General features: G+C 45.7%; 1 protein-coding gene across 1 annotated transcript in view; it reads right to left on the reverse strand.

Annotated features, from left to right (window-relative positions):
• Positions 1-14,410, reverse strand: part of LOC119455689 (GTP-binding protein 4-like) — a 45,811-nt gene that overhangs the window by 29,813 nt on the left and 1,588 nt on the right. The window contains exons 4-6 of the mRNA XM_037717114.2: positions 12,686-12,769; positions 8,752-8,905; positions 6,092-6,334 (exon numbers count right to left, since the gene is read on the reverse strand). Coding sequence (XP_037573042.1) covers positions 6,092-6,334; positions 8,752-8,905; positions 12,686-12,769 — 481 coding nt within the window. The remainder of the gene's footprint in view (positions 1-6,091; positions 6,335-8,751; positions 8,906-12,685; positions 12,770-14,410) is intronic.

Consider the following 14,410-nt stretch of genomic DNA (forward strand, 5'->3'; position numbering starts at 1 on the left):
TAATTTGCTGTCGCAATCGATGCTTCGTCTTTCGGGCGAAACTGGGACTGTTTTTGTTCATCGCAACTTTAGTATGTTGGGAGTAAATCATGAGCGGTAGTACATACGGTAAGCATTTCTTTTTCGAATTTTCGTGCCAAACCAGCATATAACGAAATCCTCTTTATAACGAAGTTTTTCGGGAATTTGTCAATTTCGTTATATCCAGGTTTAACTGTAGTTCCCTCTTCATTGAAAATATATAACACATAAATATGTGCGCAACTTTGCAAGCCATTACTGCATGCCCACCATCTAGCTCTTTTCACCACTACTGAGCTCTCTTCTCCTCACAGCTACCGATTTGCCAAGTACCTAAACACTTTACCACTATCAATATCTTGACTCCTTGTCTGGATGTCTGTGCTCCTTGAAAATGACATCGCTAAGTACAGTCAACTCCTGATAATTCAAAATGGCTTAATTGGAAGTAAAGTGAGAGTCCCGTCAATTCTGCATGCAATCCTATGGAAAAAAAAAGCTCAGTAACCTCAATGACCGCGGTGACACTCAATGACCGCGGACACTTGCTGTTAAAGCGCTGGCATGAGCAAGCACGGCAGCAACAGCAAGAGAAGTGACCTTCGTGCTGTGTATGGCTCCAACGCAAACTGAGTGGTGAGAACAGGTGCACGGACAAAGGCATAAGCTGCCGTCGCACCTAGACTCAGCCCCCGACGCAGATCGCTTTCACGACAAGGCGCGCGCGGCTGCGCAATGCGCAGTTGCTGCGCCGCCTACCCCCCCCCCCCCCCCTGGTGCCATGCACGCGACGGAATGCACTGCATTTCCTCCCCGCTTTCCTTCCTCGAACGCGGCAGATTGAGCCGCAATCATCGGCACCGACGGCAAGAATGCGCCTGGAGTGTCCATATGATTGCTATCGCAATAAAGTGGAGAGACACCGTACAATTCGGCGTCCAATACAATCGTACCCGCCGGCTTCATATCGGACGCCGAATCCTATCGTGTCTCTCCTACTTCCCGGCAGCAAGTTCAGGGGGCGTTCATTATGCGAGGAAAAGAAAAAACACAGTTCATGATAGGAAAAGTGAGGGGTTCGTTCATTATGCGAGTAAATACGGTATACTTGTTCTTATAGGCACAAGTTCACCAAATAAAGAGTTAGTTTTATGGCTCGCAGTTGCGCCACTGTGTGGTTCTTCATCATCACTACAATGTCACAATATTCATCTTCCACGCCACTCAAGGTAGCCAAGTTATGCCTCCTGACGTTAACAACCACATGAAGGGAAGAACAACTGGCAAGAACATCAACTGAACAGGTTTGGTTCAGGGCTTTAACACTCCAATGCCAGCAAAGCACAATTAATGTTATTTCCCATGAACCCGGCCAGCTGCATAAGAAGCCAGTCTCTCCAAGAAACACAGTTACACTACATGGTGAAAGCTAATGCCATTGGCAATTTGTAAAATACTGAATAAGAGGGCATGCAAGCAATTCTAGCCAAACTCTACACTTATGCTAAAACTGTTTTGGAGTTTCTAGTAAAATTTCAAGCAAATATTAACTCTCACTTTATCACGCAACTCATCCCATCTGAATGTCTGTGCTCTTTTTTTTTTTTTAGAAATTTAAAAGCCCTAAATACTTTTCTAACAAATCATAGAATGGCCTATCAAAGGATGTCGTCTCACGAATCTTAAGATTCATACATTTTTTTAATCCTTCAACAATAAATGGAGTTATCGCACCGATACCTGGCTTTCTCTCTCTTTTCGTCTCCACTAGCATACTGGAAGCTACATCACGAAGAAGCCAAGAGGGCAAAGGCCCAGCCAAAAACCTGAGTTTTGTTGCGGCGAAAAAGCACGTCGCAGCCCCCCCCCCCCATGGCAGCTGCAGTAGGCTACGCTATGCAGCACGCCACGTGCAGTGCGAAGATGAAATTATTTTTCTGTCTTTTTGAGATTACAGGCATACATATTTTTCATTTATTTAACTAAAAATTTGCAGTTATGTATGACTGAGAATGCTCTCGTGATTATGAAATCAGCCAAGAGCGTTGGTGGGCCCAGCTGCTTTCGATGGCACAAATTTCACAGCGACCCATCTCATTCTCAAATGTTAAAATTCGCTGAACCAAGCTCAAGGCAGTCCAGATAAGTTCCCCAGGTCTTCAATGGTCTGTCGTAGGCCTTCAAATACAAGTGCATGAATCTTTTTGACATTTTCGTCCTTTCATAAAGTTAACGAACATCCACAATCAGGTCTGTCATTAACCGACATGTCCTCTTTTTGAACCAAGAAAACCACTCCTACATTTGAGTTTTTTTCCCATAGAATTAACCTTATAAGCAGTGTTTAACATCTTAGTCATTCCTGCAGAATTTTCCCCAAGCAAGAAACAAAATTTCACAGCCGCACACTTTTTACTAAAGTCGAGTCTGGTCACCAAAGGTGACGCAGTCTCAGACCTAAGTGTACGCACTAAATTATGTCGATGTGACACAAACTGCAGCCGGTGGAAACAAAAGTATGCGCATTAGTTAGCCCTGTTGCGAAAGTCGAAGTCCGAGCGGCCACTAAGGGTTCCATGTTTGGTGCCGTGCCAAGTGCCAAGAGGAGGAGATATCCAGGGAGATTAGAAAACTGTTTTATACCTGTGTCACACGGGCACATTTAGAAGGCCTTCCAGTCGAAATGGCACAACTCTATCGACTCAAAGGAGTTGTCACGCTGCTACACGGCACATTTGAAAGGCCGTTGGGTGGTTCAGGCGTTTCTCGCAAAATTGTGTGGCGCTGCGGATATTTATTTTCGTTTTCATGTCGCCAAAAGTTAAACAACATTGAAACCACTTAAAAGCACTACAATTTCTTTTATTTTCGTTTATACGGCGAAATGGCGGCGATATGATGGCAGCCGGCAGCACATGGAGTAGAGGGAGAGTGTACGAACATAAGCACGTCGCTGTTGTCGAGAGTATGTACAGTTCGCACATATCAATTGTGGCAAAAATACTTTATTGAATAATTAATAACACTCATATATAGTATTTTTAGAGCTTTTTGGTTTGATTTGTTTTTTCTAACCGTGAGTACGAGCACACTGTGAACGAGAGGGCATGTTCGCGCTGTTTCCGCTTCCGTTGTTCAAAGGCCATCGAGATTTCGATAGAGTTGTAGGGTGCTCCGTTGACTTGATAGACTATTGACTCGGCGGCCTTCGAAACCGCCCGTGTAGCAGCTCAAACTTGACCTTTGAGTCAATTGACTATCGGTTGGAAAGCCTTCCAAACGCCCGTGTGACACGGCTATTATATACACTGAACATGGTGGTATTTTACAAGAAGGGCTCCATGATATTGGAGCCGTCTACGTGCTAACATCTTTGCATGTAGTAGCATTTACATCTCCAAAGTTCTACATGGTCGAGCGTCCTCTACATGGTCAAGCGTGCTCTACATGGTCAAGCGTCGTCACAACACTCAAGTCCCCTGTTTTATCCCTTCCGTTTCCCTCTTTAACTCGACGAGGCAATACACTTTAGTTCCTTTAGCCAATGACAGTCTTTCATCAGGTGGCCATATCCCACACGTGATGTGTCGTTTCCCGCCGGGCTCCGCCTCCAATCTTGCTAGGTCGCCCCCGCACACAGGCAGCGGTTGACACCTTGGGAACCGAACGTTTATGTCGTTCCCCCGGGATTGCCAGACACTGGCATCTTTCGAGATTCACCTCTCCATAGCAGTCAGTTCGCGGAACCAGGTAGGGCGGTGGCTGTCTCGAAAGGGTGCCAATTTAGTGCGTCGCAGTCGGCGCCGGGCCTCGTCGTGGTTCGGGCGGCACTGGTAATTCACGGAACCGCACCAAAGGGGCGACGCTGCCGTTTAGCGACGCATGAGATAGCCTGGAGACCAACTGCTAATCCCTCAGTCCCAGGTGACAATTCTCGGCCGCGAGAGAGGGGCGCCAGGTTGGCGCCGGCCTCCTTTGTCCCGAAGGACCGCCAGACACAACAGCCCTAAATTGACGAGTTTCATTCCGTGAGCACTGTACAACTTATACCCGTGCCATACGGGCAAAGTAAAGTGCACTTTGAGCGAGTGCACTTCAGCGTGCTGAGTGTCACTTTGGCGGTGCGCTGCTACACGAGAAAGTGTTCTTTCAAGTTGATGACCATGGCGACCGGGAGTCAGACGGGAAGCATATATTTATTAATACAAAAGTGTGTGCACGAAAACAGTTTATTATTGTTAGAAACAACATTTACAATCCACCTTGATAAGCGCCGGCAACGATGGAAACTTGACCAGCAACAGTCAAAACGACTCGATCCGCCAAACAACTGCGCAGTCATTACCCAGCGTGGTCGTGAACAGCCCGAGAGCGAGAGTAGTTTTTTTGCTGTTCTTATTTTCTCGCGGTGTGGCACATTATCTTGTAACGTTAGCAATTTAAAACTATGTTATTAAAAATTACTCCCGACTCTTTTTTCAATATCAATTTATGTATCTTCTAAGCGTTGCTAACGAGGCTACACACTTCGCCGCCGCGAAGTGAGTTCGTCGAACACACTAGCCGGCGAGTACGCTCTGCAGTGAGTGTCACTAGCTGCGAAGTGTACTCGCTCAAAGTGCACTTTACTTTGCCCGTGTGGCACGGGTATCAGCAATTAGGTCAGATTTGCCCATATTGCGCTTGTGAAGTAACATTTTCAAGAGAGTTTGTCACTCGGCCGTGCACACCGGCACCGTTAGGTCACACAGAGGAGCGAGGTCGCGAAGACAGACTGCTCAAGGAAGCCACACAGTGCTTTGTGAGCCGCCCCCTGCGCACAAAAGAGACCGTGTGGCCATACGAGCGCCTCAGTGCTGTCGGCTAGCAGCCCATGCAAACAGTAGCAACTCAAGAGTTCATCTTGCGGTGCCTCGAAAGCACACCACCGCAGAAGCAAGTGTTCTACGGTCTCCACTTCACCATAGTTGTAGTAGTTGTCCATAGCGGCTCAGGCACTGCCTGCGCGCTTGCCTCCACACGCACTTGACATGCTCCCATAGCAACCCCGCCCACTATTTACGTAAAATATTGCATGCATCGATCATGGGCAGTTTCTCCCAACATGCGATACATGGGTCAAGGTGCTTTTGTTGTAGGTGGCGTCGAATAGTGAGGTGCACGCGCCATTACCTGCTTGAACCCTAATCAAATTTTCAATCAGTATGTGGTCTCACTCATTTTTTAGACTGATCAACATGAGCGATGTCTAAAACATGGTGGCCAGAAACAAAGTTACCGCCATTCAGGACCGTCGCCTGTGCCCGAACATTCAATGGCAGTTTGGTTCCCTGCCTTTCTAAATGCTGTACAACCACTGTGAAGTTTTGTTGACGTGAGACCAAACCAAAACGTTGATTGTCTATTCCCAAGGCAGCACTAGCTAGGCCTACACGATGGAGATGGCAGGTTGCCGCGGCAATGTTGCCCTTGATATGTTCGTACCTGTAGATGACTACTACATTGGAGATAGGACATGAGGTCTGTGGGGATGCACGACTCTCACGCGTCCCCTGATGTTGTTTCTTCGCATGTCTCCTGTAGTCCTGCACTTGCTATTCTGATGGCTGCGTGCATGAAGTTTCGGTTTGCAGGTGGTCAGTCGACAACTACCGGGAATGCCTATCAAGATTGTATGTGCGCTTACTAGATGGAACATCATAAACATCAGAACTGATGTCGTGAAGTCAAGGTCCCACAAGCGATAGCTGATTTAGTGACAATGCACATCGAGCTGCGTAAAGGCAAAACATGAAATACATTCGCGGCCTCAACCATCCCAAAATTTCAAATAGGTACTATTTCAATGATGCAAAACACAGAGCAAAATCCTGTAAACAAGTTTTCCGCGGTGCTGTAAATTTAAAAGCAATAAAATTGATTTTACCAATTAGTTTTTTTGGCTGCCCAATTATTCGGACACTTCAGTGATACTATTGTGCGAGTCCGAAAAATTGGTTGGCAACTGCACGTCAGTTTTGCAGAACTCTAGAGAAAGAAACTCAGCAACATCAGTGACTTCGCACCCTACCTGCTCTTCAATGGTGTGTCCACACTGTTCTGAGAGGTCCATGAGGTACAGAACACATGCCCGTATGTGGGCGAGGGCTGTGATAGCCTGCATTTCAATGGTGTTGCGGTCTTCCAGTGAGTGATCCAGGATTCCCGGTGTGTCAATCACCTGCCAGCGGATGTACTTGTAGTCCGTGTGTCCCACATAGAGCGACTTTGTTGTGAATGCGTACGGCTGCACCTCCACATCAGCACGTGTGATCTGCCCAAGAAGAGAGAGACAGTCAGATCAAATCAGCTATCTACACACCCAGGCAGCGAGCAAGTGTGGTGACACTTGCAGCCTTAGTAATAAAAAAAGCTAACAACAAATTGGTCAAATTACGTGCCAAAACCACGATCTGATTATAAGGCACGCTGTAGTGAGGGGCTCAGGATTCATTTTTACTACCTGGAGTTCTTTGAAGGGCAACACCGGCAATTTTTCAATGCCAACAAATGTCAATAAAATTTGCTGGGCATGTTCCTCTGCACACTTTTGTCGTGTCCTTAAAAAAGCAGGTTTGAGAGTGCGCCGATTTTTACAAATTAATTTTGTAATTTCCTTTGAAACACTTGCCTCACCTGCTGGGAATTAATGGCAGACAACAGTGTCGAGGAGCCCGGGATTGTGAGCTAGTGTTTGGTGTGAGAAATTGCTGTCGTGAGAAGTTACGTTCTGTATGGACAGGCAAGTGATTAGTGGCAAGTGGGGTTGCGTTTTGCGTTGTTGGCTGCCCGAACTTCAGCCCTCATTAGCAACACACAAAGCTTGAGCTGATGACAATTGCGTTCAGCCAAGGTTAAGCCTATCACAGTCGCCGAGCTCGTGTGTCTGTACTGCCAGCAGACCTGAGCAACTCACCTGAAGTTAATCAAGTCATTAGGGTAAAGAAAAGTGCTTTTGTGCACCGTTTTGTAGTTCAGTTTTGACCATACGGATTTGAAATAAGCTATTCTTCATTTAGCAAGAAGAAAAGCAAGAAGTGACAACACGGTGCACTATCAACATTGGTACATTGCGAATCTCTAAGGCTGCCAGTCGCACTCAGCGGCGCTTCCCTAAATTAAATGTGACCACACACATAGATGTATTTTTACGTATTGTTATGCCAACTCTTTATTTAACTTCCGAGTTGCACTGTTTGCCTCTTATCCCAAATGGGCAACAATCAGAAGCCCCTTCAATACAGCAGCTTAAACAACAGCCTCATTCAGCTACCAACAGTATCAGCACTGGTATCGGCGTTTCTGCACGAAAACTATGCGTTCTCTAATTGAACAATCATACATTCAGTCTCATTCGATGTCCACATTATGGAACGAGTGAATTGTGCACATGAAAAAAGTACAAGGAATGACAAGTAAGCAGCATATGGTTTCCCACCCGCTGTTTTTGAAGGTGTCCGGCTGCTCATACCAGCACGACTCAGTGATGCAACGATGCTTACATGCACAAAATCTGCATATTTTGCCATGTTCTGAGATTATTTGATATCAGTGATTGTGCGGCTGGAATTATATTTCCAGCGAACAATGAGCAGTCACTTTACCATGCCGATGTAAAGAAATGCACCAGTCAGTGCTTTGGACACTGAGTGGCGTTCTTCCAGGGAAATTGTGCACTCTATAAATCTACATAAAAATGCGGAAAGCAACGCTCCACAACATCTTACAGGTAGTATGCGAAACGTTTCCCCAAGTAGGGGTAGAACACTTAAAATAGCAAGCAGTATGTATCAAATCAGTAGTTAGGGCTAACCTTGGTCTTCATGGGCGCGATCTTGTACGTGTTCCAAAATGGAACGGAGGCGGTCCGTTCCATCGAGCCGCCCATGATTGGTCAATTTGAACCGTGAGCCGCACACGATTGGTCAATTTGAACGGTGACGATCAAATTGACCAATCCTGTGCGGCTCGATGGAACGGACCGCCTCCGTTCCATTTTGGAACGCGTACAAGATCGCACCCCATGTTTCAGCGCGATGTGCCGAGCTGGGTGCTGGCTGGTGGCAGGTTGAATGTGAATGCCAATTCATGGCTATTGAATTCGTCGGAATCGTAGCTATCCCTGTTTGCCAGCTCTGAAGAGCTGGTGCAGTTGACATTGTCACACTAAGTATGAAGACATTATGACACTGGTCCAGCGCAGTCAGCATCTGGTTAAGCATCTGCTCTTCCCTGGTTTCCCTTCTCCGCACTGGTGAGACTGGCATGCCTTGCACGCCTTCCCCGCTGGTGTGCTCCTCATGACGTCACAAAATCATGTTCACTCGGCTGCTCGGTCAGGTTCCGGTTTTGTTTTTGCGCTTTACTGCTTATTAAAAATTATTTTCGAACTTGTGGAACAATTCTACTATCAGACGCTGACAGGGGGGTCTCGGAACCTAAAAATGGCATTTCCTTGACATGGTCTAAAAATCGCCAGAGTTGCCCTTAACATACACCAAAATCTAAGTAAACAAGTGTTTTTTGCATTTCGCCCCAATCAAAGTGCGACCACCGCATTGGGGATCAAACTTGCAACCTCAAGTTCAGCAGCGCAATGCCTTAGCCAACGTCTAAGCAATACTAGTTCACTGCACAGGACGGCCAGTCGAACTACATACCGTTTGACAAAAGTGCTTAATTAATCCTCACCTTGTTGATGAAGCTCGACTTGCCCACGTTGGGGAACCCGCATATCAGCAGTGTCCTGGTGTTGGGATCAATGGATGGCAGACGAGAAAGGTGCTGCCTGACCTGCTCCAGGTATTGCAAGCTCTGGCTCTGTCTCTTCATGATGGTTGCCATTCTACAGGAAACCAAGCAGTTTACAGCCACGCCTCGTAAGGGCTGGGACTTGCGCAAATTGCAATTTCAGTTTGTGTAAATTTCAAGACTGGCTGGGCCGCTGCCTTCAGTGCACTTCGAGTAGGGGTGTGTGAATAGTGATTTTTGAGACCACATCGAATATGAATCGAATAGCATCATAGATAAATCAAATCAAATACTTTTCGAATAATGAAGAGCCATTATCACAATTAATATAAAACAATGTTCACATCCCAGTATACTAACAGTTAGCAAGTTTCTGTCATTACATGGTGTGTTACGAAGCGTTGTTTATTAAAAGCACAAATGGAGCATTAGGAGCAAACAAGCAGTTTCTTCACATTCACAGGGCTTTTCAGATAGTGTGAATGACCGCTGTACAGACTGCAAAGTATGGCTACCTAAGTAATGTAGCCTCCACTGCACAAGTTTTGCATGTTTTATGTTGAACTATGCCCATGAGGGTGAAAATTTACCATACACTTGCTCCAATTTTATGTTTATCTGGGCACAGTTGATGTTTTGAAATATTAAATATCTATGCATTTCTGAATAGTGATTCAAAGACATAATCGAATAGGACATTATTCGATTCGTTATTCGAGAGTTATGAATATTCACACATCCCTAATTTCGAACACAAAGACTGACCTTTATTTTTCTAGTTAGAAGCAAATTTCCAAAAGTAAGTTTTGTGCATTCTTTTTCGATGCTCCCCAGCTATATATAACACCACTAAACTCTAGCTTATATTTCTGTCCATTGTTGTATAGTTGATATGAAAAAAAAAAAAAGGGGGGGGGGGGGTTCAAAGCAACATTGAGGAGAATGCCTAAGAGAATGCCATTGAGGATTTTTCTAGGGAAATTTGGGGGGAAGTTCGGAGGCTTGTCTCCTCAACCCAACACCTATAATTGAATACTTTTATTCTCACCTCCCTGCCTTTTGACATTAACGGCTAAGCTGGTTTGTCATGGCACAAACACAACATGCTGCTCACCATAGTTGCCCTCTGACCAGGTAAAGGTCAACTGTAACAAAATTTCACTTTGGCTGCATTGGTTATACATGCACATACTATTGAAGCAATCTTGGCAAATCTGCAGAGCTGGAAATTGTCTAATTTTCTTATTAGAAGCTTTTAAATAGGGACAGACAGTCGCTCAGAACATGAATCGAAATAACACTTCTGATGGAAAGATTGTCTATCGTATTGGCTAAAACGATCCGTTTTTCTCATTGAACATGGATTTATATTTCTTATTCTTCACTAAAAATCGCAAGAAATGACATTTGACACCTCGAACGACAAAAACATGAAGATGCATAAGTGACCTATGATGTGACATTCTACCAGTATACGTGATTCCCGGTCCTTTTATTGGTATCGAAATGCAGTACACGGTTTCTTTTATAAGTGCTTTCTAACTTACAATGTGCAGATAAACCTTCGTTTGTAGCGAGTAGAAAAGTGGCACTGCCTTCGCTTGACGTTTTCAATGAGGTGGCTAGGCACGTCTATTGACAGAATAACAACGCAGGCCCCGCCAGCATGCCATGACGTAGGCTTGTACTTGTGAAAAAGCACATTACAAATATGAGAATGGTCTGTACAACAAACTTATTAAAGGGCAGCTGAATCACTTTTGAAAAAAAAAAGTGAGCTTTCAACGAATTAAGGTTTTTCACTACCTGAATACGAAAATCAAGAAGTCACCACCCTAGTTGCTTTAATTTAGCAAAACCAAGCTGCAGCGTCTGCGGGAGATGCCGCGGGTCGTTTAACGGGCTCTGAAGGCAAAGATCGTGACGTCATCTTAGGTATCGGCGAGGAGCGTGATTCGAAGAGAGCGCTCACGTGACCCCTGTATTGACGTCTCCTCGCGCTAGGTCTTTAGCCGCTACGCTCGCCGCGCGAAAGGGTGGAGTTCGACGAAAATTAAAACCGCAATTGCGGCACTGCTACGCACATAATCGAGAAAATAACTGCAGGAGTTTAATTACACTGTGTCAGCCTTCCAAATCCCCCGTAAATCATCAAATTCTAAAACCTCTTCAGCTTCCCTTTAAGGCGAAAGTCTTAGGTGTCTATGTTGGCTTTGCCCTTGGCGAAAAATGACCAATGCTGAAAATGCTCGGATTCACATCACATTTCTCAGGGAGGTTCCTGTAAACAAAGTAATTTAGTGGCTTTAAAAAGAAAATTTCGTACATTTCGGTCTGGGTGGGAATCGAACTCTGGCCTATGGGGTGCGACACGCTTCCCTGAAGCCATGGCTGCTATACGGTTCTGGCTTACTAAAGGTGTGCCTAGTGCGTGCGCAATTGCACACACCACGTTGCAGCCATCTCGCTGACTAAAGATGTGGCCTGGTGCGTGCACTAACATGCTGCACTTTAAGTACTGTGTTCATATGGTTCAGGTTAAGTGTCCATACGTGGCATCCAGGAGGTCATCGTAGTGCCACACATGTACTTCCCACTGCGGCTCGTCATGTCTTGCAAGAAGTCTAGCCGCGATTGTATAACTTAATGCATTACCAATATGTCTCGCAAAGTCTAACCCCGATTGTAAAACTTCATGTATTACCAAATGTGCAGCAGGCTTTTGCCTTCTTGTTACAAGAGTGCAACACCTGCCGAACTTTTTGCGACAGCTTTTTATTTTCAAAAGTGGTCGAAAAGGTTAAAATATACGTGGTTAAACACAGTTGCACTCACTCCTGTGGAAGCAGAACGATGGGCAACTTTCACAATTTGCGAGGCGGGCTATCAGCATTGCTCTCACTTCTCAGCGTTGCTGGAGGATTTTTTTTTAGAGGCTTCTCAGACTGAAAAATTCTGCTTACAAAATATCCACGCGTTTTTGGAAGTAACAGCTACAGGTGTAAACACTACCAAGGGTGGGCTTTTCGTTGCACAATAAAAACTGGGTCTCTAAAGATTGATAGTTCCTCTAGGTAGGCAATGTGTGCACCTAGTGGTGAGCGCATATCACTATGTCCCAGCACGCCGCCTTCGAGAATTTTCAGTGCTCTGGTAGCCACGGAAGCCGCATAATCTCAGAGGTCATGCTGAGAAGCCATGCATTTTAGGTGATATGTCACTTTCCACGAGCACTAACGGCAGTTTTTTTTTCTGTTTCAGTATCAAAAAAGGCGATTTTTCCAAGGTTATAGTGACGCATCTACTCGTATTTCAGAAGTAAATGTTTGCATGAAAGCTGCTCTATAATCCCAATATCGAAAATTTGCCTTTTTACAGGGTCCAAAGTTTTGCTGCAGTTGGTTGTTAAGGAAAACTGCTACCAGCTTGCTTTGAGGCAGTGTCGTAAAACTTGACATGAAATAGGTCTATTTCAGACATACGGTTGACACTGTAAGTCAGCTGCAAAGTGGTGCTATGATCACACTAATGTCAGTTTGTGGTTGCTCAGCACTGCTTAAGCAGTTGTTCATATTACTTTAAAGCCTCCTTTCGACTACATAAAGCATACAACTCATTCGGCATCACAGCAGTAAAGTATAGAATTTAGCAATTATGTAAAGTTGGTTATCACTGGCACACAAGTGCACACTGTGCACATTCAGATCACGCAGGACAAGCTCCACATCGACATGCAGCGGGCACCCGTTTATAGCACCCCAGTTTCCCCTCTCTTAGCAGCAGTACTATTTTTAAATAGTCACCAGTCGCCTAAACGCACTAATTATTCCCGTGTGTCAGCCCTGCCGTTCTGCTCATACTATAGTATATTCACCTCCCAAGAGCAGCCCTCTTCAACTGCTTGCATCTGTAGAGGGAGTCACCGTACTTCAGCAACCGGACATAGTCCCTTGCAACGCTGCAAAAAAGCACACAATACAGTGCTGTCAGCAACCAAAAGTGCCAAGAATGTTGTTTGATAATTGACATCTCCTAACACGTCCTGAAGCATTGCAATACAAGTGAGAACAGCGGACGAGCGCAAAAAATTCGGCTAGTTGGTTTGGCACTAATATTGCACAAACACCACAACATAAAAAAAAAACAATAGTAAATCACGGACAAAAGCTAAGGAATTGACGGGATAGGCACTGAAGATAAAGCTAAACCAACTTGATCAAATGTCAGTTTTGTGAAACGGTAAAAGAAAATCAGGCGGCACGGGCCCTCGCTACCAACCGAAAACGATTGGAACCGGACCCAGACCTAATGCAAAACTTTATAATGATGCTAACTTCAACTCAACACCTGAGCAGATTCACAAAAGTACGTCAGCACTTTGCAGTGTGGGTGAGTGCCTGACACAGTACATGTAAGTACGTGCATGTATGAACATGTACAGTCGCAATCTTTTTGAGGGTGAACACGGGAATGCGTGGCCTTCTGAGCTCACAGCGCGGTTCAGTGGCGGCAACGAGAAGCATTGCTTATGCGCAGTGTGTCCGGCGTGCGCAAATTCTCCAGCTGCGCGCATTGCGTCACGCAAGCGTGTGTTGTCGGCTGCGCGCGTAACCGCAATAAGGTAGCCGAACGGTTCGGGATTGGTGACGATGTTGAACTTCTCATTACACTCCCCACGATGCATCAATAAACTTGAAAATATATGTAATATTTTGTCGGCGTTCTCAAGATCATTGCTGATCTGTAGCCAGGCCACGAATGCTCATGACACTTGTGGGCATATTTAAAAGTGGCTTCCGTCTTTGAGGAGCGTATATATATTCTCACACATTACCGCATCTGTCAGAGCAGCAACTGAATTTCAGCATGGCCCGCGTTCCCGAAGAAGAGAGGTGGAAAATCGTACAATATTCGCTTAAGGGATATTCACAGCGCTACATCAGTGCTCTCGTGCACAGGCCGCTCAAGACCGTCAACAGAATTATTCAGGCATTCAGCAAGGAAGGCCGACTCTGTGATGCCCCACACAGGCGTCGACCAAAGGCAACGAGGGAGGATGAAGACGCGCTTATGGTAGCTGCTGTCGTCGAGAACCCGTTCCAGTCCGCGAGGCAAGTGAAGGAGCAGCTAGATGTGGATGCTTCCCTTGCTACGGTACGGCGAAGCCTCCGAAGTGCTGGACTGCGAAATTCTGTAGCTGCACGAACGCCAGTCGTCACTGCTTCGAACAAGAAGTCACGTCCCCAGTTTGCCGAAGCACACGCCTCATGGATGGCAGATGACTGGGGCCGAGTGATCTTCTCGGATGAGTCGACATTTACAACTCGCCAAGACCAACGGATGCGAGTTTGGCGAACCAGAGGCACAGGGTAAGAAACTTTTCTTAATGCACGTTTGATTTTGCGAAGGATGGTCAAAAATATGATTTCCATGCAGTTACGAGCCAGCCAATGTGCAGGGAGTCGCCGCAAGTGGCCGAAACTGCGTGAACGTGTGGGGCGTGGTGTCAAGGCATGGTCTCGGGCCTCTGCATTGCATAGAAGGTGCCCTTACATCGCAGCGATACTGCACAGAAATTTTGGACAATGTGTTGCTGCCT

Source organism: Dermacentor silvarum, chromosome 6 (assembly GCF_013339745.2).
Source record: "Dermacentor silvarum isolate Dsil-2018 chromosome 6, BIME_Dsil_1.4, whole genome shotgun sequence".
NCBI lineage: Eukaryota > Metazoa > Arthropoda > Arachnida > Ixodida > Ixodidae > Dermacentor > Dermacentor silvarum.